This window comes from Lissotriton helveticus, chromosome 7 (genome assembly GCF_964261635.1).
Source record: "Lissotriton helveticus chromosome 7, aLisHel1.1, whole genome shotgun sequence".
NCBI classification, from domain to species: Eukaryota; Metazoa; Chordata; class Amphibia; order Caudata; family Salamandridae; genus Lissotriton; species Lissotriton helveticus.
The window spans coordinates 95187279-95213552 of NC_136068.1; the positions used below are offsets into that span (position 1 = coordinate 95187279).

General features: G+C 53.5%; 1 protein-coding gene across 1 annotated transcript in view; it reads left to right on the forward strand.

Moving 5' to 3' along the window:
- CDH4 (cadherin 4) overlaps positions 1–26274 on the forward strand; it is a 748299-nt gene that overhangs the window by 646980 nt on the left and 75045 nt on the right. The window contains exons 8-9 of the mRNA XM_078651582.1: positions 479–732; positions 3677–3819. Coding sequence (XP_078507708.1) covers positions 479–732; positions 3677–3819 — 397 coding nt within the window. The remainder of the gene's footprint in view (positions 1–478; positions 733–3676; positions 3820–26274) is intronic.

The window sequence follows — 26274 nt, forward strand, 5'->3', positions numbered from 1 at the left end:
TAAGCCTGTCCACCTCTGCACCATCACCACCCCTCAAAGGCAGATCTGAGCCTCCACAGCCACCAGTATTGAAAGAAAGGTAGTTCTGTCTGCCACGCACACCTGGCGGACGTGGAACTACCTCCACATTTACGGCAGTGCGTAGATCCAGTGGGTACAAACACTGAAGCCCTCCAAGGCTTTACTTCCCAGAGAGAGAGGAGAGGTCTACAAACCCTTTGACCAGGACCCCAAAGAAACTCCCACCTCACCTAAGAGTTCCCAAGCCTGCTGCAGTAACTGCACATACCTTGACTGATCCCAACACATGAACCTCCCTGGTCCTGCTCGTCCCCAGGTTCTTACACTATACGGTAGCATTGATGCAGGAACCAGGCGGGACCCTACACTCGTCCAGTCCTCGTCGCATGGGCGCACATCAGGGAGATAACCTGAGCTGGGCCTTGTCCTGTCTAATACTCGTCTCTTTTCTCTTTAGGCGGTGGACTACGAGTCAAGTAAGATATTCACGCTGAATGTCATGGTGAGCAACCAGGCGCAGCTGGCCAGTGGGATACAGATGTCCGACCAGTCCACAGCCCGAGTCACCATCTCCGTCTTGGACATCAACGAGGCGCCCACCTTCCCGAGCAGATACGACCCTATCAAGCACTACGAAGGGGAGCCCGTGGGCAAAGTGCTGAGCACCTTCTATGCTGTGGACCCCGATCGCTTCATGCAGCAGGCCCTCCGGTGGGTAGCGTCAGACAGGCTTTGACCGTGCTCATGTTAGATGGTCCCGAAATGTGGTAGCATCCGGCAGGTATTAAGTAACCCTGGGCAAAGCACTACGCTACGCTCGCGGAGTTTGCGAAGTTTTTGCAACTTCGCACTACGCGAGCTGCACGTAGCACAGTGCGAACGTGTAGTGCAGCGTAGCGTAGTGCAGCGGTCATTTTTTGCTTGTTCGCGGTCCTGAACGTCATGTTTGCGACCGCGAGCAAGCAAAATGACATCCCGGCGAGATTCTCAACGCGAGGAGGTCAGGTTTCTCATTGTGAGCGGTTGCGCATGCTCGCGACCGCTCTCAATGAGAAACTACCTGTTCGCGTTGAGAAAGCTGCCGTTCGAGTAATAATCTACTCGAGCAGCAGAAAACTACAGCTCGCACTGTGCAAGATGCCGTTTTCAATGCTTGCATAGTGCCGGATGCTTGTCCGCACTGTGCAATCATTGAAAACGCATCTTGCACAGTGCGAACATGCTACTACGCAGCTCGCGTAGTGCTACGTGAAGTTCGCGTAGTGCGAAGTGCACTTCGCGTAGCGCTACTTCGCGAACTACGCCCACCCTTAATTAAGGGAGCCAACATGAGACAGACTTGAGACCAGACGTGCAAGAGGTTGTAACATGAGATCGACTGTGAGTGGGGTGGTGTCTAATGAGCTCTTGCGAGGTGGAGAGGGCGGCCAAGATGGTCCTCTAGCAGGAGGTCAGGCCGGCTCAGGGACAAAGATGTTGCTACCAAATGTCTTCCAATGGCATGATTTTCCTCCTGCAAATTGTCCTATTTGGCAGGTCAGGTGATTACTAATCGAGGGGGGGGGGGGGACCCCAGGCACATTGTCCTCTATTTCATAAGCAAGCTCCTTGACTGCTGGTGGGAGATGGCTAAACATAACGCTGTACATCTTTCAAAATAGTTCCCCCGAGTGGTTAACTCCCCTGATCCCTCTTAAGAAGACACTCGAAGGTGGTCTTATTTCTAGACTATGGGGCACCGGCATGTGTGTACCAAAGGGGCAACATCTATAAATGCCAACGTGTAAAATCCAAACACCCCTGTAACCCGTCACATGGACTTTCTTTATCCCACCCTCAGTGCTGAAGGGTAAGTAGTATCTTCCCTCCCTCTGTCTCAGTGGCTGGAATACACATCCAGATCCAATCGTAACAGGGGTTGTGTGCCTAATTCGTGCTGAAAGACAGAAAACGTGCAGTCTCCCCTGACAGACTGGCACCGAAAAGTCTGATCCTAAAAAGGAATTCGATTCTAGCCAAATGTCTTGCTCTGTTTAGATGTCTTGGCCTGAGGTTACCAACTCAAACTTACTTTGTTTTGACCTGCATGGGACTTGGTTGTTTTGAAGATTTGAAGCTCCATTCCAGCTGCTTTTCTGAGATGGGACCCAGCGCATGGCCCTGCTAATCCGCCTACCTGTCTGCCAGCGTTCAGGATGTCTGTGGACCTTCAGATATGCCCCTCAGTTTTCAGTGCCAGGCTTGGCTTTTGGCCAAGCCCTGCACTCAGTCGGTCTATGCTGTAACCTTGGTGATGTTCTTTGGCCCCATTCAGCAAGCCCTAGGTGACCTCCACCCCTTCCCTGTTTATTTGTATATTTATCCCCTCCTGCAGCACCTCCATGTATGTTTTGTCACTCGATAGAGAAGTTGATTTCTTAATAATTAGCACTTTTGTTTGTGTACATGGAAGTTCATTTCATAACCAAGAAGAGATTCTGGTGCTGAAACCTAAACAATGTGCCTCAAATGTGCCTTTTCAGTGTCAAATGGCATTTCCAGTGTTAGGGTGCCTTTGCTCCTCACTAGTACCCAGTAGAGTCGAGGAGAAATGAGGCCCATCATTCCGCCTCAAACCAAGAACCCGTCAACTGGTTAGTGAGGAACACATGAAGTCCTATAATTGTACTACTAGTTGGTCCGTACACCGGTAGGATCTGGAAAGAAGACTAACACGGGCCCTGGAGAAGTTAAAGTCATACTGGTCCAGGGAGGGTGATGTTAAATGACCCAGAGTTGGGTAAAGTTAAGCAGCCCACATGGCAGGTGATGTGAGGGGGTATCAAGGAGACTCATGTCCGACAGGCTTAGGCTGCGTGAAGCCATGGGGCGGGCCCCGAGTAGGAAAATGTTGGACAGCTCTCACAACTTTGCATAAAGACGTGCAAAAGAAACCAATCTACTTATTGGCAAAGAAACTGATCTCCCATTGGCCGGTAAGTCCTCCAAGATCCTGTCGTCTCCTTCATATTTCGCTCCTCAGAACGAAAATGGCCTTTGTGGACTGAAAACCGCGGACCCACTGACTTTTACCCTGAACCCAATTTACTCCATTGATGTGTGCCCTAAAACCTTCCTTTCCTTCTGTTTAATCCTGGTAGCCCACGGGTGATGTGCTTCTCCAGCGCCAAGAAGCTTTTGGGTATGTGCGCTTCACAACTAAAATAGCATAACAATACATCCTATGTCGGTGATGTCAGCCAGGGCGGAGGCCGTCAGGCAGAACACACTGCCTGACCTCCTCCGAGGTCCTGTTTGACCCACTGAATAGCATCTTCCTCATCACCTCTCGTCTGGCTCTTGCTCTCGGAGGCTCAGTTTCTGTTGAGGCAGTATTGCATCCACCCAATCCAAACAATAGTTTGCTTCTTAAAGCGACCAACACAAACTACATACAGTGGTTTAGGAACCCTCTAGGCCTGAGTTCTTTTAATGTATTCGTTATGTCCCATTGAACCGTGGGAGAGGTTGGTAGCTCTGGCTGTTTTATCCTTATCAACAATGTGTTTTTTTTTCTCAAAGAAGAACGTCGAAGGCCACACCTCCAGAGACCTGAGGGAGGGAGGCGCTTGATCCCGAGGGATTGTATGACTGGTGTTCTCTGCTCTCTCCTCAGATACTCCAAGCTCTCAGACCCGGCCAACTGGCTCCGCATCAATTCCACCAATGGGCAGATCGTCACCACCGCGGTGCTGGACCGCGAGTCTGCCTACATCAAGGACGACATCTACGAGGCCACCTTTCTGGCCACTGACAACGGTAATGAGCATGGCATGGGCTTGCATATAGCCAGTGCTTTCCATGGGGGAAAAACAAGTGCAGGTACTATTTAACTTGAGCTAGAGGTGGCTAGTGGGCGGGATAAGAGATGATACAAAAACACTTCTATTGAGTATCCATTTTCCCTTGCATTGCCATTGATAGTTGTGTAAAACTCTGTATATGTGCAGATTAACAGCTACATATGCTTATAAAGGGTGGTCTGGCGACCTGGGAACAATAGAAGGCGCTTCTAAACTCTGAATGCAGCCAATCCACCATTAGCACCATTAGCACTTTCAGGTTAATAATCAGTGTGCCCCAGTACAAGAGAGACAAGCATAGCATCACTAATAATGAGTTCTACACCAAAACATGTGAGCAGTGTATCAATGTAAATACACTGTCTAAACTCCTTACACAAAATGAAGGCCTTAACCAAATGCCATTGTTTCCTTGTTTTGTAATATTTGCAGATTCTTAATGTCACACTGTTCCTACTTGCTTGTGTTTGCTGCAATCCTTATATATTCAAGAGTGCGCACACACACACACACACACACACACACACACACACACACACACACACACACCCATACACACAGAAACAAGCATTCCACGCATTTCTTTTCAAATACCTCCCGAGTTCTCGATTTCTCTGATTTCCTTTCTCTCTCTCACACGAACATACACACAAGCAGGCAAACACACAAACAACTAGACCAATATTCTTTATCAGTCTTCACATCTCTGGTCTCTCAACCCCACCCCACCCCCACTCATTTCTCTCCCATATGTATCTAATTCTCTCGCAACTCCACTCTCTACCCCAATTGCATCCTATCATTCTCTACATCACTCTATTTCTAATCTGCTGCCTCCGCACTTCTCTTCCTCTTTCCATAGCCATCTCCATCTCTCCCTGCACTTACCCCTACTGTCTCTCTCCATCTTTCTCCCCTTTAAATAAGGGTCAATAGACGTCCTCCCGCCTCACCTGGGCTCCAGGGAGGCCGCTTCTCTCTACCACTTTATCCCCGCACACCATGGACTCAATGTCCCAACAGGTGGAGGGGTGGTGGAGATTTGCGGAGGCAAGTGAGTCAGGGGAAAGACAGTCAGACCCCAGTGGGAGGCCAAGGGGTGAAAATGGACCTTCTTACCCAGGTTCCTACATGGCCACTCCTGCACAGGCCCTGTCCCCTCTCACTCACTCTGCACATATCACTGTGCCGCGGGCAGCCAATGAAGGGGCGCAGTGTGGCTTTCAATCTATCGAACACTGAGCGCCAGAGAAGTAGAGGGTGCTATGTACCTCGCATTGTAGAGGCGCTGTGTCATTTCAGTGTACAAGAGGCTGTGTTATGCAGTGTCTAAGGGAATGTTGTGGAGACAGGCAGCAGTTTGGGAGGTGTGTCGCTAGAGGTGAAAAACATGTTGTGTGGTTAGCGGTGTAGGGTGTGCTGCAGACCGCAGGGGTGTAGGGGGTGCTGTGTATCTAGGAGGGCAGGTGGTTCTCTGTCCGTAGGGGCGTAAGGGATGCTGTATTCCTCGGGTTGTAGGGGGAGATGTGTATCTAGTAGTGTAGAGGATGCAGTGTACCTAGGAGTGTAGAGTGTATTGTATGCCTAGGATTGTACGGGGTGCTGTGAGTCCAGGAGAGTGGAGCCTTCTGTGCGCAAAGGGGTGTGAGGGAAGCTGGGTAGCTTGGGAGAAGGGAATGTTGCTTAGCTGGGGGTCTAAGGAGTGGTGTATTGGTAAAGGTTGAAGAACATGCTGTGTTTTCATCAGTGTATGGGATACTGCATGTACTCGGTGCAGTGTGGCTACGAGTGTAAAGAAGGCTGCATAGGCAGGGATGTAGAAGAGTTGTGTAGCTGAAGTGTAAGGGCTGCTGCATAGCTCGGGGTGTAGAGAGGCTGCATAGTTGAGGTGTAAGGGATGCTGCATAGCTAGGTATGTAGAGTGATTGTGTAGCTGGGGTGTAAGGGACGCTACATAGCTAGGGATGTAGTGAGTGTGATGTGGCTAGGAGTGTGATGTGGCTACGATTGTAAAGGAGATTGGATAGCTAGGGATGTAGAGAGGTTGTGTAGCTGAGGGGTAAAGGAGGCTGCATAGCTAGGAATGTAGTGGGTGCTGTGTGGCTAGGAGTGTAAATTAGGCTGCGTAGCTAGGAATGTAGGGGGTGCTGTGTGGCTAAGAGTGTGAAGGAGCCTGCATAGCTAGGGATGTAGTGGGAATTGTGTGGCTAGGAGTGTAAAGGAGGCTGCATAGCTAGGGATGTAGTGGGAGCTGTGTGGCTAGGAGTGTAAAGGAGGCTGCATAGCTAGGGATGTAGTGGGAGCTGTGTGGCTAGGAGTGTAAAGGAGGCTGCATAGGTAGGGATGTAGTGGGAGCTGTGTGGCTAGGAGTGTGAAGGAGGCTGCATAGCTAGGGATGTAGTGGGAGCTGTGTGGCTAGGAGTGTAAAGGAGGCTGCATAGCTAGGGATGTAGTGGGAGCTGTGTGGCTAGGAGTGTGAAGGAGGCTGCATAGCTAGGGCTATAGTGGGTGCTGTGTGGCTAGGAGTGTAAAGGAGGCTGCATAGCTAGGGATGTAGTGGGTGCTGTGTGGCTAGGAGTGGGAAGGAGGCTGCATAGCTAGGGCTATAGTGGGTGCTGTGTGGCTAGGAGAGTAAAGGAGGCTGCATAGCTAGGGGTGTAGTGGGTGATGTGTGGCTAGGAGTGTAAAGGAGGCTGCATAGCTAGGGGTGTAGTGGGTGCTGTGTGGCTAGGAGTGTGAAGGAGGCTGCATAGCTAGGGATGTAGTGGGAGCTGTGTGGGTAGGAGTGTGAAGGAGGCTGCATAGCTAGGGGTGTAGTGGGTGCTGTGTGGCTAGGAGTGTGAAGGAGGCTGCATAGCTAGGGGTGTAGTGGGAGCTGTGAGGCTAGGAGTGTGAAGGAGGCTGCATAGCTAGGGGTGTAGTGGGAGCTGTGTGGCTAGGAGAGTAAAGGAGGCTGCATAGCTAGGGATGTAGTGGGTGCTGTGTGGCTAGGAGTGTGAAGGAGGCTGCATAGCTAGGGCTATAGTGGGTGCTGTGTGGCTAGGAGAGTAAAGGAGGCTGCATAGCTAGGGATGTAGTGGGTGCTGTGTGGCTAGGAGTGTGAGTGAGGCTGCATAGCTAGGGCTATAGTGGGTGCTGTGTGGCTAGGAGAGTAAAGGAGGTTGCATAGCTAGGGATGTAGTGGGTGCTGTGTGGCTAGGAGTGTGAAGGAGGCTGCATAGCTAGGGCTACAGTGGGTGCTGTGTGGCTAGGAGAGTAAAGGAGGCTGCATAGCTAGGGATGTAGTGGGTGCTGTGTGGCTAGGAGTGCGAAGGAGGCTGCATAGCTAGGGCTACAGTGGGTGCTGTGTGGCTAGGAGAGTAAAGGAGGCTGCATAGCTAGGGATGTAGTGGGTGCTGTGTGGCTAGGAGTGTGAAGGAGGCTGCATAGCTAGGGCTATAGTGGGCGCTGTGTGGCTAGGAGAGTAAAGGAGGCTGCATAGCTAGGGATGTAGTGGCTGCTGTGTGGCTAGGAGTGTGAAGGAGGCTGCATAGCTAGGGCTATAGTGGGTGTTGTGTGGCTAGGAGAGTAAAGGAGGCTGCATAGCTGGGGATGTAGTGGGTGCTGTGTGGCTAGGAGTGTGAATGAGGCTGCATAGCTAGGGCTATAGTGGGTGCTGTGTGGCTAGGAGAGTAAAGGAGGCTGCATAGGTGGGGATGTAGTGGGTGCTGTGTGGCTAGGAGTGTGAAGGAGGCTGCATAGCTAGGGCTATAGTGGGTGCTGTGTGGCTAGGAGAGTAAAGGAGGCTGCATAGCTAGGGATGTAGTGGGTGTTGTGTGGCTAGGAGTGCGAAGGAGGCTGCATAGCTAGGGCTATAGTGGGTGCTGTGTGGCTAGGAGAGTAAAGGAGGCTGCATAGCTAGGGATGTAGTGGGTGCTGTGTGGCTAGGAGTGCGAAGGAGGCTGCATTGCTAGGGGTGTAGTGGGTGCTGTGTGGCTAGGAGTGTGATGGAGGCTGCATAGCTAGGGCTATAGTGGGTGCTGTGTGGCTAGGAGAGTAAAGGAGGCTGCATGGCTAGGTATGTAGTGGGTGCTGTGTGGCTAGGAGTGTAATGGAGGCTGCATTGCTAGGGGTGTAGTGGGTGCTGTGTGGCTAGGAGTGTGAAGGAGGCTGCATAGCTAGGGGTGTAGTGGGAGCTGTGTGGCTAGGAGTGTAAAGCAGGCCATGGCAGAGAGAGACACGTTGTATCGGTTGCTTCAGGAAAGCATTAGGACACTAAAGGCTGATTTCTAGAAATGTTGAGGCTATTGTGCAATACAGGGGGGTCGTTGCATACCTGGGGTCCAGGGGTATTCTGTGGTTCAAGGCGAGACATGAGAGCACGGTGTAGCTCAGTGATTTTAGTGCTGAACTAAAGCCCGCCATTGCTTTCCCTTCTGCTCATCCCCACCTTCGAGGTCGGTTTGGCATCCCCTATGCAGATTCTCTCTGTAGAGGACACATTCTCTCCTTGCAGAGGCAATCCTGATCCTTTCTGGCCAGAAGAAAAGTTCCTCTTTCTGCACATGTCAGAGCAGTAAGCTGAGATCAGGAGTCCTGGCTTTGTCCCCCACTTGATGGTGAGAAATGGACCCCAGCACAGAAGACTTTGCTCTGGATTGGTGCACAGATTTCCTGGGGAGTCCAAAGGTGTTCTAAATACTGGCATGTTGGGACCCGTATTTACCCCACTTGGGTGGTTGAGGAAGGAAGCCAGAGCTAACACAACTGTTGTGCTTTTCCAATCTTTAGGAGTGGAATTCAGCGAACAAGGGACTTCCACCAAAGACGGGTAGATGTCTTCCCCATCAGCTTTAGAGCGCTCAGATGGCTACAGACTATAAATAGGGTGGCCTGGGCATCTGTCAATTTTTGACTGATGTCCTGAAGCCGCAAATATATAAATAGGGGTCTGCATCTTTTAACTATTAAAGTTAAGTGCTTGATTTTTGGGGGCTTCAGGAGCTGGGTGTTTCAGATGTCATTAGTTTAGTATTATCAAGGGATGACCTTGAAGTGCCTACAGAGGACGATGGGGTTCAAGAAGGAACTTTTCCGCATTCCGAGAAGGTCTTGAGCCTCCAGACAGTTTGAGTTTATTCGCCAGATAGCGAGGGGAGGAACAGTGCAAACCTTTGTGGGTGACGCACGCTGTTTTGTAGATACCTCTAGCCTCGATGGGAAGCCATCAGAGAGAAGACAGGATAGGAGTGATGTGGTCACTTCGTTTGGACCCTGAAATGAAGCGAGCTGCTGAATGGAGGACGGATTTGAAGGGGGAGAGGTGAGATTTGGGAAGGCCAGTCAGAAGAGAATTACAATAGTCAAGTCTAGAGAGAACTAGCGATTGGACCAAGGTTTTTAGGTTATTCTCCGGAAAGAACCGACGAATCCTCCATAAAAGTCGCAGTTGATAACGTGCGCTCTTGGCCATGGAGTTGATGTGTGAGATGAGGTTGAGTCTTTTGTCAAGTATGACACCTAAGGATTTAGCGCAATCCACAATGATGGGTTTACTGTTGAGTAGATTTGATTGATCCATCCAGGCTAAATAAATAAAAATTTACCAGGCAAAAGCCAACTGCGTGAATGGGTAGATGATGAGAGCGGGGCAACCAGGCTCCAAGCAGGAGACGGGTGGATGACTCCTCCAGTCATCAGATAAGATGGTTTCTGGGTTTGAGGCATGACCATTTTTCTCCTGCCTTTTAGCTTTCTTGTCCATCACAGACAAAGGTCAGCCTGCAGCAACCGAAGCGCACAGTGTCACAATGGACACTGCAGTTCACTCCTGTTAGCAAACCATGATCTGAACATGAGGAGAGGCAAGAGACCCTTAGCATTGGGGTCTGGATGGACCTTTACTTGGGAGAGACAGGAAGTAGTTTCCCAAAGGTGGGTAGGTAAAAGTGCCTCAGCTGCTGGGCTCCAATCCCGCCACCACCACCACCAGTCACTTTTTGGCCTGAGAGGAGAAGGAAGTGGTCACCATCACTCAGTGTAGTTCACTTTGACAGGCACGGCTCCTCCTCTATGGAGGAGGAGCGTCGCCCCACTGCTAAAAAGCAGCAGTAAGAAGAAAAATAAAATGACAAAAAAATGTTATTGTCTTTTTTTTTTTTTTACTTCCAGCCTGCGAAGTAAGGGGCAGGGCCAAGCAGCAGTGTCACACAGCAGGGCGAGTGGTGGTAGGCAGGTGCTAAAAGTGTGCATGTGGGTTTGGCCGGCCGTCCACATGCGCACTAGGATACCTCCAGGCTGTTCCCTAGGAGATATGGTGGCGCTCAGGTGCACAGACTCCACCACCCTGCTGGAGCGCAAAATGGGCCCGCTCTGCCCAATCCTAGCATTTCTTACATGCTGGGAGAAGCGCTGGAATTGGGTGGGGTTTTGGAACCGGTGCCCATGGGAATTGTAGTGTTGGCAGGAGCAGCGCTGCGCAGGAAGAGAAGATCGCTGTGGCCGGCAGGAAAGGTATGTTTCTATTTACTTTAAATGTAAATAGATACTTGTATAGCGCACTACTCAGTTCAGTTAGCTTTATTCGATTTTTGTTCCATAAAAGCGTCAACAATACATAAATAAACACCATAAAGTTACATAAAACATCATAACATTTCATTACAAAATTAATAAAACAAAATTAAATAAGTATATCGAATCAGCTAATCAATATGCATAAATTTCATTTTCCGCAGTTACGTCCTACCCTGTCTGTAATTTCCTCTTAGTGATGGGGTTTTAAGAATACAATTTTTAAACAAAAGTTGAAAACCGTTAAGGACTAAAAGATTAAATGGCTATTGGTGTAACTAAATATATCGGGGGCTCGGATAAAAATCGTACAAATCCCAAATTTGAATGGTGCCATGTCTCTCCTTAGGGGGGCGAAATCGTAAATAAGGGACGATATTTCTGTTCTTAAATTCGACTAGCACCAGATCCCCAGCGATGTCCTTGGGCAGCGAGCCCAACCACCCCACCCCTCCTGACACCCAAAATGCCACCATCCAGCTCGGGCGGCAGAGGTCTATTTTTCCGCAACCAGACGATGGCCTTATCTAGCAGGTCCTGCCGTGACTCGTGTGTTCCCTTGCTGATGGCAGGAACCCCAGAGAGGACAGACACGTATGGGGCGGCCTGTGGAGGCAAGTGGATACATGGCATTCTTGCCAGGGCTGGACGAACCACTGTATGAGTTAGTGACGGGGGTTTTGAAGTTACTTTGTGGCCTATCGGAGTTGGTATACAGGGGGGCTGTAATTGAGATTCGCCATTTTTACAGATATTAGACTTGTACTTTTCAGGGACGGTGGGAGAGTTTGGGCAGGCGGATACATCCATTTTGTTATTTGGAAGAGGATACTTTTTGATTGCTTCCTCGATGCTAATCAGCCTATCCCCCAACTCGTTGATTTTTTGGACCAAAGGTGAAATGACAGTTAACAAAAGTTGCTCAATTTGAGTCAGTAAAGTCATTTGGGTAGGCAAGACAGGGTCATCTTGTTTGGCCGCGGCCGTGTCCTGCGTTGATGTTATTAATTTGAAGGGAGATAATGTAGGGCCGTTGCACAGATTTTGTATATTTACATTGTTCGCAGTGACAATGTCGCTGTCATGCTTCCCTCTAATGATGTGATCCAGGGGTGAGGCATTTACTTGTTTTTGGTCTTTTAATACAGGTGATGTTGAGTCCCATGGGAAGTCATTCGAGATAACACAGTTAGTGCCCACAGTAGGGGAGGTTATGACATCTGGTGCGTACTTTGTGCCACACAGGGCGTTGAGCTCCTCCCAGATGGACATAGTGTCTATGTTAATGATTAAAACGCCAGTATAGTCAATATGAGCAATAAAGCATCACAATACCTCCTCCCGTGGTAGAATCAAGTGGGGTGGCCCGTCCCGTCCTCCTCGGGTCCTCTGAGGGCCACAGAGGGCCCGCCCTTTGCCCGGGCTTCGCCCAGCGTCCCGCGGAGCGCTGCTTTAAAGGCGCCTCCTGGCGCTATCCCGGTGTCAGAAGGCAGCGCGGCCGCTGAGGCTGCCGGGAGATGTAGTCCCGGGGCGGCGGCGCTGTAAACAACAAAAGCCTCCTGGCGGTGGCGGCTGCAGTGGGGGGCCTCCTCTCCTCCCCCCTCCGAATTGGCAAAATTTTTATTGTCTTTTTTTTTTTTTTACTTCCAGCCTGCGAAGTAAGGGGCGGGGCCAAGCAGCAGTGTCACACAGCAGGGCGAGTGGTGGTAGGCAGGTGCTAAAAGTGTTTAGTGGGTTTGGCCGGCCGTCCACATGCGCACTAGGATACCTCCAGGCTGTTCCCTAGGAGATATGGTGGCGCTCAGGTGCACAGACTCCACCACCCTGCTGGAGCGCAAAATGGGCCCGCTCTGCCCAATCCTAGCATTTCTTACATGCTGGGAGAAGCGCTGGAACTGGGTGGGGTTTTGGAACCGGTGCCCATGGGAATTGTAGTGTTGGCAGGAGCAGCGCTGCGCAGGAAGAGAAGATCGCTGTGGCCGGCAGGAAAGGTATGTTTCTATTTACTTTAAATGTAAATTGATACTTGTATAGCGCACTACTCACCCGCAAGGGTCTCAAGGCGCTTGTACGAATACCGCTGTGGAACCCATCCTGGCTTTCCCTGTGAGGTGTCCACTCCTGGGCACCCCAAAGGTGGAGGCCAGGCATCCTTAGCGTTGTGGAGATTAAGCAAGCTACTCTGCCCAGAGTTGCAGTGTGGGACTCCATGAATGGAATAGGCACCGAGGCGAGAATTATCAGGTCCGTGGAATTTTTGAGGCCAAGACCCGCCGAGGGGAATTGAACCCTGGTCCCCGGCTAGACCTCTGCATCAGGGTCTGCCGCTCTAACCATTGAGCCACACTTCTCCACTTCAGGTGTATCTCTGGGAGGAAAAGTGAACCACTGGGATTACTAGCCTCTGATGACGAACAGCTGATCGAAAAGGCCCCAGAGACCCCAGAGTCCCTCTCCCGGTGATTCACAAAATGATCTGGCGACAGCTGCACCATCCAAACATACTCGTAAGAGTGTGTGAAGCTTCTCCAAGCCATGCCGGGAACTGTCGTCCTAACAGTGGGGCAGGCAACTTTGCTGCCCAATGAGATTGCATTTCCGGCCCGGAGCTTTCTTTTTGCCCAACTCCTTTGAGGTACTTCGCCCAGTACTGACTTCGCCTCCAGTGGCATCAAACGGGCAGTTCTCGGGGGTGTCAAACGCGCCCGCAGAGCCGGCTGCAGCTCTAACTGGGTCAATCCGATCCAGCAGCGGTTCACGCAGAGTTTACGCGTCGAGTCATCACGGATTCCATCAAAGGCCCAGAATCCTTTATTTTCCAAGGCGCTAATGCCCATTCTCCCTCACTTCCTTTCATGTCTGCGATTTGCGATTCGAAAGGCATTCCGGGGAATATTCGGAGGATTAGAAATCATTTTTATGAGCGCTGCAAGAAGGCGTCCTCTTCAGAGGGGCGATTACCAGATTTCTGGCGAGGGGGAGGTTGACATTCAACCCCCTTAGAGGACAAACTAGCAGACTGGCCGGCATCGGAGTACGGGGAGTATTACCAGGGCCACTGGAATTATGTGATTTTCGCATAAATATAGATTTGCCCAATTTGCCACATAATCCATCATCTGCCACACAATCTGCAGATTTTAACAAAAAAACGATTTTGTTTCTACCTCAAACGGTTCAAAAGTTATTAAAAATGCAACCAAATGCGTTGCTGCGTAGCGAAGGGCCCTTTGCAAGAGTTGACTACTTACATTTTCGTTGCTTATTACTATATTTGGGTGTTAAACTGGTACTAATAAGGTGCAACAAATGCCCAGACGGTGTTAAGTTTGAAAATGGCAAAATAGTGAAGTAATACTATCGCAACATGTGCCACATTCTGCAGCGTACTTTGCCTTTTCTTGCCACGTAATTTACTCAACCCTGCGGCATGATTAGGTCCTCACCTGCCGCATAATTCCAGTGGCCCTGAGTATTACTGTGTGTGGCTGGCAGGTTATGCGCTCCATGGGCGTCCAGGTAGGTTTGCATCTAAGCTGAATTTTACCACATTTGGAAAAGTTGTTACGTCTGGTTGCATATTCCTGTAAAATTCACATTTCAAAACTAAGGTCAGATGCATTAGCCTCCTTTGCGTTCGGTTTTCAGTCTGCTGCGGTCTCTTCCCCTTATTTTGTAGGAGGTATGTTTTATGGTTGATTTTAGAAAACATATTTTCCAGGTCAGATTCAGAAAAAATGTCTTGCCCTATGAGGGTCTTTCATATATGGCTTGGACTCGAGAAAGCTTGCTGGAATAGTGCTTGCCCTGCTTGAATAAAAAGTGATCACCACAAATGATAAATCGGGCTCAAGTGCAACCATGCTCCCAGGGCACAAGTCCTAAAAAAAGAAGTGGGGGACGCTGACGTCACGACAGGAAGTGACGTCACGAAAGGTGGCTTGCACCATCAGACTCATTGCCTCCCCTAGCTCACCCCTTAGATAAGATTGCATCAGAGTAGCCAGACTTGTGCCTTGCATATCACCCTCTCTCTATGGTGTGCCCTGCCACCAAGATGGTGTTTTCCGGCATCAACCTGTAACGCTTGACACCCCACACAGATGATGCACGGCAGTCTAACAGCAAAGTGTAACACTTTGGGAACATTCCAGGGTCCCGTAGGCTCCTGAAATATGTTTCAACTGCACCCTCCAGCCTCCAGAGGGAGAGGTGATCCTCTGGGGATGATGATTGGGGTGGAGAGGAAGGGAGGTACTAGAGTTCACTTCACAACTTTCCTCTTCATTTGGTTTGTGATCACTGATCAAATCTCACAATTTTAGAATCCATTTTCTCTCTCACTGATGTAATCCAGATGATGCTTCAGATGATGCTGTCAGCCGACATTTGCTTCGCAATCTGAAAGCTTGAATTGATAGTATGTCTTTATTTGGCTATCGATTATTTTTATTTTTTGGGCATTGAGTAACTTCTTAAATTATTCTCTCTAGTTTCATCGCCTGTCTTGTTGTGAGATTTTATATATCTGGGTTTAATTATTAACATATTAAAGTGTCTGCCATTTATACAACAGTGCCCAGGTGGCAAACCTATGAATCGTAAGAAACTACTAAAAAGAAATAAATGAACCAAGAAATTAGATATCTGGTAACAAGATAGGTGAATAAAACAGAAAGAGCATATTTAAAAATCCATGCAATAATGAAAATAATCAACCTGTGTCAATAGAATGTCAAAAAGTCAAGGCTCTCGAGCCGTGGAGAAACTATGCAAACTGTGAAAAAGTTGTTGATAGACAACATGACATCAATAACATCAAAAAAAAGAAAATTAAAAAAAAACACAACATGAACTGTGATCAGTAAATATGAGGCATATTTATCCTAGGGTTGTGTCGCTTTTGCACCACACAATGGGGTGCAAAAGCACCGCAACCCTTAGGTTGGATTTATCAAGCAACACAATGCCTTGGGCGCACGTGGGCTGGAGTGGCTCGATAAATCCAGCGCAAATTGCTGCGTTGCGTGACTGCCTCGGAAGGCGTTTCATGGGTGGAGCATGGGCGTTCCCACGCATCCACCCATGGATTCTGCAGCATTCCCAGATTTACCAATATTGGTAGACCCGGAAATGCATCAGAATGCTACGCCGTCCCTGGGGAGGTATAACGAGGAGAAATATCTTTATTTCTCCTCGTTACTTCCTCTTTCTTTGTGTTTTGCGTTCTGCAGCTCACATAGAAAGAAGAAAATGCCTTGGGGATTGCTTTTGTAAAGGGAGGTGTCCAGAAACAATCCTGCTTACAACGCAGGCACCCTTGCACCTTGATGCAAGAGTGCCTGCATTGGAGCTAGGCAGCACATTGTGCGCCCGCACTGGGAAAAGACAGGAATGCGCCGTATTGTGTTAAATACGGCACATTCCGCCCCTTTCCTAGTCTCCCAGTGAGGTGACCTGCTGCGCTGCATGACTTTGTTAAATATGCCCCTATAGCTTTAAGCAGAACAAGCCCGGAAGATAGTTGTCGGGGGTCTCCGATTTCTCTCATAAACCAAGAGATAGGGGCACATGTAGGGAGATTTGGATTTGCGATTTCCTAATAGCAAATGTTTGTGATTCGCTATTAGGAAATCACAGACAGCTATGTACTACAGTGTGTTTAACAGTGGGCCGCAAATGACCTACCTCGTAAATACAACATTAAAACAAAAAGTATTCATGCAGCTCGCAAACGGGATGAGTTTCAAAAATGAAAGTGGAAGGAGTCCATTGGAGACCCGTTTGCGAATGTGTTAGCACCAAATAGAAATTGGTGTTAAAAAGCAAATGTTTTGCGACGGCATTTCAGTTGCAAAACATTCGTACATGGCTCTGCAAGTCGATATTAGGAAGGGACGCCCATAACAAGCCCCTTCCTAATACCAAATCGCTAACCCAATTTGCGATTCGGTAATAGGTTACCAAATCGCAAAATGGGCCTTTGCACATACAAAAATGTTTTTACTGACGCAATCTGCCCAATTCTGTGAATCGGGCCGTTTACAAATGAAAAAAGCTTTGTACATGTGGTCTATAATCTCATAAGGATATCGGAAGTAGGAAAGCGCACAGAGAATAAAAGGCGCGGGATCGAGTATCCGAAACAAATGCAAGGGAATCACAAAAGGTAGTGATTTGATTTGGTTTCAGGAATCGTCTATAAACTTTATATGAGATTGTCTTAGTATGGAAATATGATAATCAGAATTGTGTGAACATCATATGTCACGATTTTAGATGAAGCAACATATTGGTCAAATCAGACAGCTTACTTCTGCTCTTCCATCACCAGGGTGTCAAAGATGCACTTTACTCTTATAGTGAAGGCCCAGTAGAGCCTTGAACACAGCTATTAGCAGGTCTTGTAATGTTGACAACTCACTGCTGGCACTTATCTGCAACTGTTTTGTATGACCCCTGGACAGGCCCCTGTCGAGGCTTCTCATTGAACACAGGGCAGGCCAACTACTGATGCCTTTCTTCGACTCCATAGAGCCCCTCTACAGATGCCACTCTGTCACCCCAGGGACCACCCCTACAGATGCCTCTCTGTGACCCCAGGGACCACCCCTACAGATGACTCTCTGTGACCCTGGGCAGGTTTCCCCATGGTAATGCCTGTCACCCCAGGGCAGGCTTTCCTGATAATCCCTCTCTGTGACCCCAGGGACCACCCCTGCAGATGCCTCTCTGTGACCCAGGGACCACCCCTACAGATGCCTCTCTGTGACCCAGGGACCACCCCTACAGATGCCCCTCTGTGACCCAGGGACCACCCCTACAGATGCCTCTCTGTGACCCAGGGACCACCCCTACATATGTCTCTGTGACCCAGGGACCACCCCTACAGATGCCTCTCCGTGACCCCAGGCACCACCCCTACAGATGACTCTCTGTGACCCCAGGGACCACCCCTACAGATGACTCTCTGTGACCCAGGGACCACCCCTACAGATGCCTCTCTGTGACCCAGGGACCACCCCTACAGATGCCTCTCTGTGACCCCAGGGACCACCCCTATAGATGCCTCTCTGTGACACAAGGCACCACCCCTACAGATGACTCTCTGTGACCCCAGGGACCACCCCTACAGATGCCTCTCTGTGACCCCAGGGACCACCCCTACAGATGCCTCTCTGTGACCCCAGGGACCACCCCTACAGATGCCTCTCTGAGACCCAAGGGACCACCCCTACAGATGCCTCTCCGTGACCCCAGGGACCACCCCTACAGATGCCTCTCTGTGACCCAGGGACCACCCCTACAGATGCCTCTCTGTGACCCCAGGGACCACCCCTACAGATGCCTCTCTGTGACCCCCAGGGACCACCCCTACAGATGCCCCTCTGTGACCCAGGGACCACCCCTACAGATGACTCTCTGTGACCCAGGGACCACCCCTACATATGTCTCTGTGACCCCAGGGACCACCCCTACAGATGCCCCTCTGTGACCCAGGGACCACCCCTACAGATGACTCTCTGTGACCCAGGGACCACCCCTACAGATGCCTCTCTGTGACCCCAGGGACCACCCCTACAGATGCCTCTCTGTGACCCCCGGCACCACCCCTACGATGACTCTCTGTGACCCCAGGGACACCCCTACAGATGACTCTGTGACCCCAGGGACCACCCCTACAGATGCCTCTCTGTGACCCCAGGGACCACCCCTACAGATGACTCTCTGTGACCCAGGGACCATCCCTACAGATGCCTCTCTGTGACCCAGGGACCACCCCTACAGATGCCTCTCTGTGACCCCAGGGACCACCCCTACAGACGCCTCTCTGTGACCCCAGGGACCACCCCTACAGATGACTCTGTGACCCCAGGGACCACCCCTACAGATGACTCTCTCATGACTCTCCGTGACCCCAGGGACCACCCCTACAGATGCCTCTCTGTGACCCAGGGACCACCCCTACAGATGACTCTCTGTGACCCCAGGGACCACCCCTACAGATGCCTCTCTGTGACCCCAGGGACCACCCCTACAGATGCCTCTCTGTGACCCAGGGACCACCCCTACAGATGCCTCTCTGTGACCCCAGGCACCACCCCTACAGATGCCTCTCTGTGACCCCAGGGACCACCCCTACAGATGCCTCTCTGTGACCCCAGGGACCACCCAACAGATGCCCCTCTGTGACCCAGGGACCACCCCTACAGATGCCTCTCTGTGACCCCCAGGGACCACCCTTACAGATGCCTCTCTGTGACCCACGGACCACCCCTACAGATGCCTCTCTGTGAACCAAGGGACCACCCCTACAGATGCCTCTCTGTGACCCAGGGACCACCCCTACAGATGCCTCTCTGTGAACCAAGGGACCACCCCTATAGATGCCTCTCTGTGACCCAGGGACCACCCCTACAGATGCCTCTCTGTGACCCCAGAGACCACCCCTACAGATGCCTCTCTGAGACCCAGGGACCACCCCTACAGATGTCTCTGTGACCCCAGGGACCACCCCTACAGATGACTCTCTCATGACTCTCCGTGACCCCAGGGACCACCCCTACAGATGCCTCTCTGTGACCCCAGGGACCACCCCTACAGATGCCTCTCTGTGACCCAGGGACCACCCCTACAGATGCCCCTCTGTGACCCCAGGGACCACCCCTACAGATGACTCTCTCATGACTCTCCGTGACCCCAGGGACCACCCCTACAGATGCCTCTCTGTGACCCCAGGGACCACCCCTACAGATGCCTCTCTGTGACCCAGGGACCACCCCTACAGATGACTCTCTGTGACCCCAGGGACCACCCCTACAGATGACTCTCTGTGACCCCAGGGACCACCCCTACATATGCCCCTCTGTGACCCAGGGACCACCCCTACAGATGCCTCTCTGTGACCCCAGGGACCACCCCTACAGATGCCTCTCTGTGACCCAGGGACCACCCCTACAGATGCCTCTCTGTGACCCCAGGGACCACCCCTACAGATGCCTCTCTGTGACCCAGGGACCACCCCTACAGATGCCTCTCTGTGACCCCAGGGACCACCCCTACAGATGCCTCTCTGTGACCCAGGGACCACCCCTACAGATGACTCTCTGTGACCCCAGGGACCACCCCTACAGATGCCCCTCTGAGACCCCAGGGACCACCCCTACAGATGTCTCTGTGACCCAGGGACCACCCCTACAGATGCCTCTCTGTGACCCCAGGGACCACCCCTACAGATGCCTCTCTGTGACCCCAGGGACCACCCCTACAGATGCCTCTCTGTGACCCAGGGACCACCCCTACAGATGCCTCTCTGTGACCCAGGGACCACCCCTACATATGCCTCTCTGTGACCCCAGGGACCACCCCTACAGATGCCCCTCTGTGACCCCAGGGACCACCCCTACAGATGCCCCTCTGTGACCCCAGGGACCACCCCTACAGATGACTCTCTGTGACCCCAGGGACCACCCCTACAGATGCCTCTCTGTGAACCAAGGGACCACCCCTACAGATGACTCTCCGTGACCCAGGGACCACCCCTACAGATGCCTCTCTGTGACCCAGGGACCACCCCTACATATGCCTCTCTGTGACCCCAGGGACCACCCCTACAGATGCCCCTCTGTGACCCCAGGGACCACCCCTACAGATGCCTCTCTGTGAACCAAGGGACCACCCCTACAGATGACTCTCCGTGACCCCAGGGACTACCCCTACAGATGCCCCTCTGTGACCCCAGGGACCACCCCTACAGATGACTCTCTCATGACTCTCCGTGACCCCAGGGACCACCCCTACAGATGCCTCTCTGTGACCCCAGGGACCACCCCTACAGATGCCCCTCTGTGACCCAGGGACCACCCCTACAGATGCCTCTCTGTGACCCCAGGGACCACCCCTGCAGATGCCCCTCTGTGACCCAGGGACCACCCCTACAGATGCCTCTCTGTGACCCCAGGGACCACCCCTACAGATGCCCCTCTGTGACCCAGGGACCACCCCTACAGATGCCTCTCTGTGACCCCAGGGACCACCCCTACAGATGCCTCTCTGTGACCCCAGGGACCACCCCTACAGATGCCGTTCTGTGACCCAGGGACCACCCCTACAGATGCCCCTCTGTGACCCAGGGACCACCCCTACAGATGCCTCTCTGTGACCCCAGGGACCACCCCTACAGATGCCTCTCTGTGACCCCAGGGACCACCCCTACAGATGCCTCTCTGTGACCCCAGGCACCACCCCTAAAGATGCCTCTCTGTGACCCCCGGCACCACCCCTACGATGACTCTCTGTGACCCCAGGGACACCCCTACAGATGCCTCTCTGTGACCCCAGGGACCACCCCTACAGATGTCTCTGTGACCCCAAGCACCACCCCTACAGATGCCTCTCTGTGACCCCAAGGACCACCCCTACAGATGCCTCTCTGTGACCCCAGGGACCACCCCTACAGATGTCTCTGTGACCCCAAGCACCACCCCTACAGATGCCTCTCTGTGACCCCAGGGACCACCCCTACAGATGCCTCTCTGTGACCCCAGGGACCACCCCTACAGATGCCTCTCTGTGACCCCAGGGACCACCCCTACAGATGACTCTCTCATGACTCTCCGTGACCCCAGGGACCACCCCTACAGATGCCTCTCTGTGACCCCAGGGACCACCCCTACAGATGCCCCTCTGTGACCCAGGGACCACCCCTACAGATGCCTCTCTGTGACCCCAGGGACCACCCCTGCAGATGCCCCTCTGTGACCCAGGGACCACCCCTACAGATGCCTCTCTGTGACCCCAGGGACCACCCCTACAGATGCCCCTCTGTGACCCAGGGACCACCCCTACAGATGCCTCTCTGTGACCCCAGGGACCACCCCTACAGATGCCTCTCTGTGACCCCAGGGACCACCCCTACAGATGCCCCTCTGTGACCCCAGGGACCACCCCTACAGATGCCTCTCTGTGACCCCAGGGACCACCCCTACAGATGCCTCTCTGTGACCCCAGGGACCACCCCTACAGATGCCTCTCTGTGACCCCAGGCACCACCCCTACAGATGCCTCTCTGTGACCCCCGGCACCACCCCTACGATGACTCTCTGTGACCCCAGGGACACCCCTACAGATGCCTCTCTGTGACCCCAGGGACCACCCCTACAGATGTCTCTGTGACCCCAAGCACCACCCCTACAGATGCCTCTCTGTGACCCCAAGGACCACCCCTACAGATGCCTCTCTGTGACCCCAGGGACCACCCCTACAGATGTCTCTGTGACCCCAAGCACCACCCCTACAGATGCCTCTCTGTGACCCCAGGGACCACCCCTACAGATGCCTCTCTGTGACCCCAGGGACCACCCCTACAGATGCCTCTCTGTGACCCCAGGGACCACCCCTACAGATGCCTCTCTGTGACCCCAAGCACCACCCCTACAGATGCCTCTCGGTGACCCCAGGGACCACCCCTACAGATGCCTCTCTGTGACCCCAGGGACCACCCCTACAGATACCTCTCTGTGACACAAGGCACCACCCCTACAGATGCCTCTCTGTGACCCCAGGGACCACCCCTACAGATGCCTCTCTGTGACCCAGGGACCACCCCTACAGATGCCTCTCTGTGACCCAGGGACCACCCCTACAGATGACTCTCTGTGACCCAGGGACCACCCCTACAGATGCTTCTCTGTGACCCCAGGCACCACCCCTACAGATGCCTCTGTGACCCAGGGACCACCCCTATAGATGCCTCTCTGTGACACAAGGCACCACCCCTACGATGACTCTCCGTGACACAGAGACCACCCCTACAAACGCCTCTCTGTGACCCAGGGACCACCCCTACAGATGACTCTCTGTGACCCCAGGGACCAACCCCTACAGATGCCTCTCTGTGACCCCAGGGACCACCCCTACAGATGCCTCTCCGTGATCCAGGGACCACCTCTACAGATGCCTCTCTGTGACCCAGGGACCACCCCTACAGATGCCTCTCTGTGACCCAGGGACCACCCCTACAGATGCCTCTCTGTGACCCCAGGCACCACCCCTACAGATGCCTCTCTGTGACCCCAGGGACCATCCCTACAGATGCCCCTCTGTGACCCCAGGGACCACCCCTACAGATGACTCTCTGTGACCCCAGGCACCACCCCTACAGATGCCTCTCTGTGACCCCAGGGACCACCCCTACAGATGTCTCTGTGACCCCAAGCACCACCCCTACAGATGCCTCTCTGTGACCCCAAGGACCACCCCTACAGATGCCTCTCTGTGACCCAGGGACCACCCCTATAGATGCCTCTCTGTGACACAAGGCACCACCCCTACGATGACTCTCCGTGACACGGAGACCACCCCTACAAACGCCTCTCTGTGACCCAGGGACCACCCCTACAGATGACTCTCTGTGACCCCAGGGACCAACCCCTACAGATGCCTCTCTGTGACCCCAGGGACCACCCCTACAGATGCCTCTCCGTGACCCAGGGACCACCCCTACAGATGCCTCTCCGTGACCCAGGGACCACCCCTACAGATGCCTCTCTGTGACCCCAGGCACCACCCCTACAGATGCCTCTCTGTGACCCCAGGGACCACCCCTACAGATGCCTCTCCGTGACCCAGGGACCACCCCTACAGATGCCTCTCTGTGACCCCAGGGACCACCCCTACAGATGACTCTCTGTGACCCCAGGGACCACCCCTACAGATGACTCTCTGTGACCCCAGGGACCACCCCTACACATGCCTCTCCGTGACCCAGGGACCACCCCTACAGATGCCTCTCTGTGACCCAGGGACCACCCCTACATATGCCTCTCTGTGACCCCAGGGACCACCCCTACAGATGCCTCTCTGTGACCCCAGGGACCACCCCTACATATGCCTCTCTGTGACCCCAGGGACCACCCCTACAGATGACTCTCTGTGACCCCAGGGACCACCCCTACATATGCCTCTCTGTGACCACAGGCACCACCCCTACAGATGCCTCTCTGTGACCCAGGGACCACCCCTACAGATGCCTCTCCGTGACCCCAGGGACCACCCCTACAGATGCCTCTCCGTGACCCAGGGACCACCTCTACATATGCCTCTCTGTGACCCCAGGGACCACCCCTACAGATGACTCTCTGTGACCCCAGGGACCACCCCTACAGATGACTCTCTGTGACCCCAGGGACCACCCCTACAGATGACTCTCTGTGACCCCAGGGACCACCCCTACAGATGACTCTCTGTGACCCCAGGGACCACCCCTACAGATGACTCTCTGTGACCCCAGGGACCACCCCTACAGATGCCTCTCTGTGACCCCAGGGACCACCCCTACAGATGCCTCTCTGTGACCCCAGGGACCACCCCTACAGATGCCTCTCTGTGACCCAGGGACCACCCCTGCAGATGCCTCTCTGTGACCCAGGGACCACCCCTACAGATGACTCTTTGTGACCCCCAGGGACCAACCCCTATAGATGCCTCTCTGTGACCCAGGGACCATCCCTACAGATGCCTCTCTGTGACCCCAGGCACCACCCCTACAGATGCCTCTCTGTGACCCCAGGGACCACCCCTACAGATGCCCCTCTGTGACCCCAGGGACCACCCCTACATATGCCTCTCTGTGACCCCAGGGACCACCCCTACATATGCCTCTCTGTGACCCAGGGACCACCCCTACATATGCCTCTCTGTGACCCCAGGGACCACCCCTACAGATGCCTCTCTGTGACCCCAGGGACCACCCCTACATATGCCTCTCTGTGACCCCAGGCACCACCCCTACAGATGCCTCTCTGTGACCCAGGGACCACCCCTACAGATGCCCCTCCGTGACCCAGGGACCACCCCTACAGATGACTCTCTGTGACCCCAGGGACCACCCCTACAGATGCCTCTCTGTGACCCCAGGCACCACCCCTACAGATGCCCCTCTGTGACCCCAGGGACCACCCCTACAGATGACTCTTTGTGACCCCAGGGACCACCCCTACAGATGTCTCTGTGACCCAGGGACCACCCCTACAGATGACTCTCTGTGACCCCAGGGACCACCCCTACAGATGCCCCTCTGTGACCCCAGGGACCACCCCTACAGATGACTCTCTGTGACCCCAGGGACCACCCCTACAGATGCCCCTCTGTGACCCCAGGGACCACCCCTACAGATGACTCTTTGTGACCCCAGGGACCACCCCTACAGATGTCTCTGTGACCCAGGGACCACCCCTACAGATGACTCTCTGTGACCCCAGGGACCACCCCTACAGATGACTCTCTGTGACCCCAGGGACCACCCCTACAGATGACTCTCTGTGACCCCAGGGACCACCCCTACAGATGCCCCTCTGTGACCCCAGGGACCACCCCTACAGATGACTCTCTGTGACCCCAGGGACCACCCCTACAGATGACTCTCTGTGACCCCAGGGACCACCCCTACAGATGACTCTTTGTGACCCCAGGGACCACCCCTACAGATGTCTCTGTGACCCCAGGGACCACCCCTACAGATGCCTCTCTGTGACCCAGGGACCACCCCTACAGATGCCTCTCTGTGACCCAGGGACCACCCCTACAGATGCCTCTCTGTGACCCAGGGACCACCCCTACAGATGCCTCTCTGTGACCCCAGGGATCACCCCTACAGATGCCTCTCTGTGACCCAGGGATCACCCCTACAGATGCCTCTCCGTGACCCAGGGACCACCTCTACATATGCCTCTCTGTGACCCCAGGGACCACCCCTACAGATGCCTCTCTGTGACCCCAGGGACCACCCCTACAGATGCCCCTCTGAGTCCCCAGGGACCACCCCTACAGATGCCTCTCTGTGACCCCAGGGACCACCCCTACATATGACTCTCTGTGACCCCAGGGACCACCCCTACAGATGCCTCTCTGTGACCCCAAGCACCACCCCTACAGATGCCTCTCTGAGACCCAGGGACCACCCCTACAGATGCCCCTCTGTGACCCCAGGGACCACCCCTACAGATGACTCTCTCATGACTCTCCGTGACCCCAGGGACCACCCCTACAGATGCCTCTCTGTGACCCCAGGGACCACCCCTACAGATGCCTCTCTGTGACCCAGGGACCATCCCTACAGATGCCTCTCTGTGACCCCAGGGACCACCCCTACAGATGCCTCTCTGTGACCCCAGGGACCACCCCTACAGATGACTCTCTGTGACCCCAGGGACCACCTCTACATATGCCTCTCTGTGACCCCAGGGACCACCCCTACAGATGCCTCTCTGTGACCCCAGGGACCACCGCTACAGATGCCTCTCTGTGACCCAGGGACCACCGCTACAGACGCCTCTCTGTGACCCCAGGGACCACCCCTACAAACGCCTCTCTGTGACCCAGGGACCACCCCTACAGATGCCGCTCTGTGACCCAGGGACCACCGCTACAGATGCCTCTCTGTGACCCCAGGGACCACCCCTACAAACGCCTCTCTGTGACCCAGGGACCACCCCTACAGATGCCGCTCTGTGACCCAGGGACCACCCCTACAGATGACTCTCCGTGACCCAGGGACCACCCCTACAGATGCCTCTCCGTGACCCCAGGGACCACCCCTACAGATGCCTCTCTGTGACCCAGGGACGACCCCTACAGATGCCTCTCTGTGACCCCAGGCACCACCCCTACAGATGCCCCTCTGTGACCCAGGGACCACCCCTACATATGCCTCTCTGTGACCCCAGGGACCACCCCTACAGATGCCTCTCCGTGACCCCAGGGACCACCCCTACATATGCCTCTCTGTGACCCCAGGGACCACCCCTACAGATGCTTCTCTGTGACCCCCAGGGACCACCCCTACAGATGCCTCTCTGTG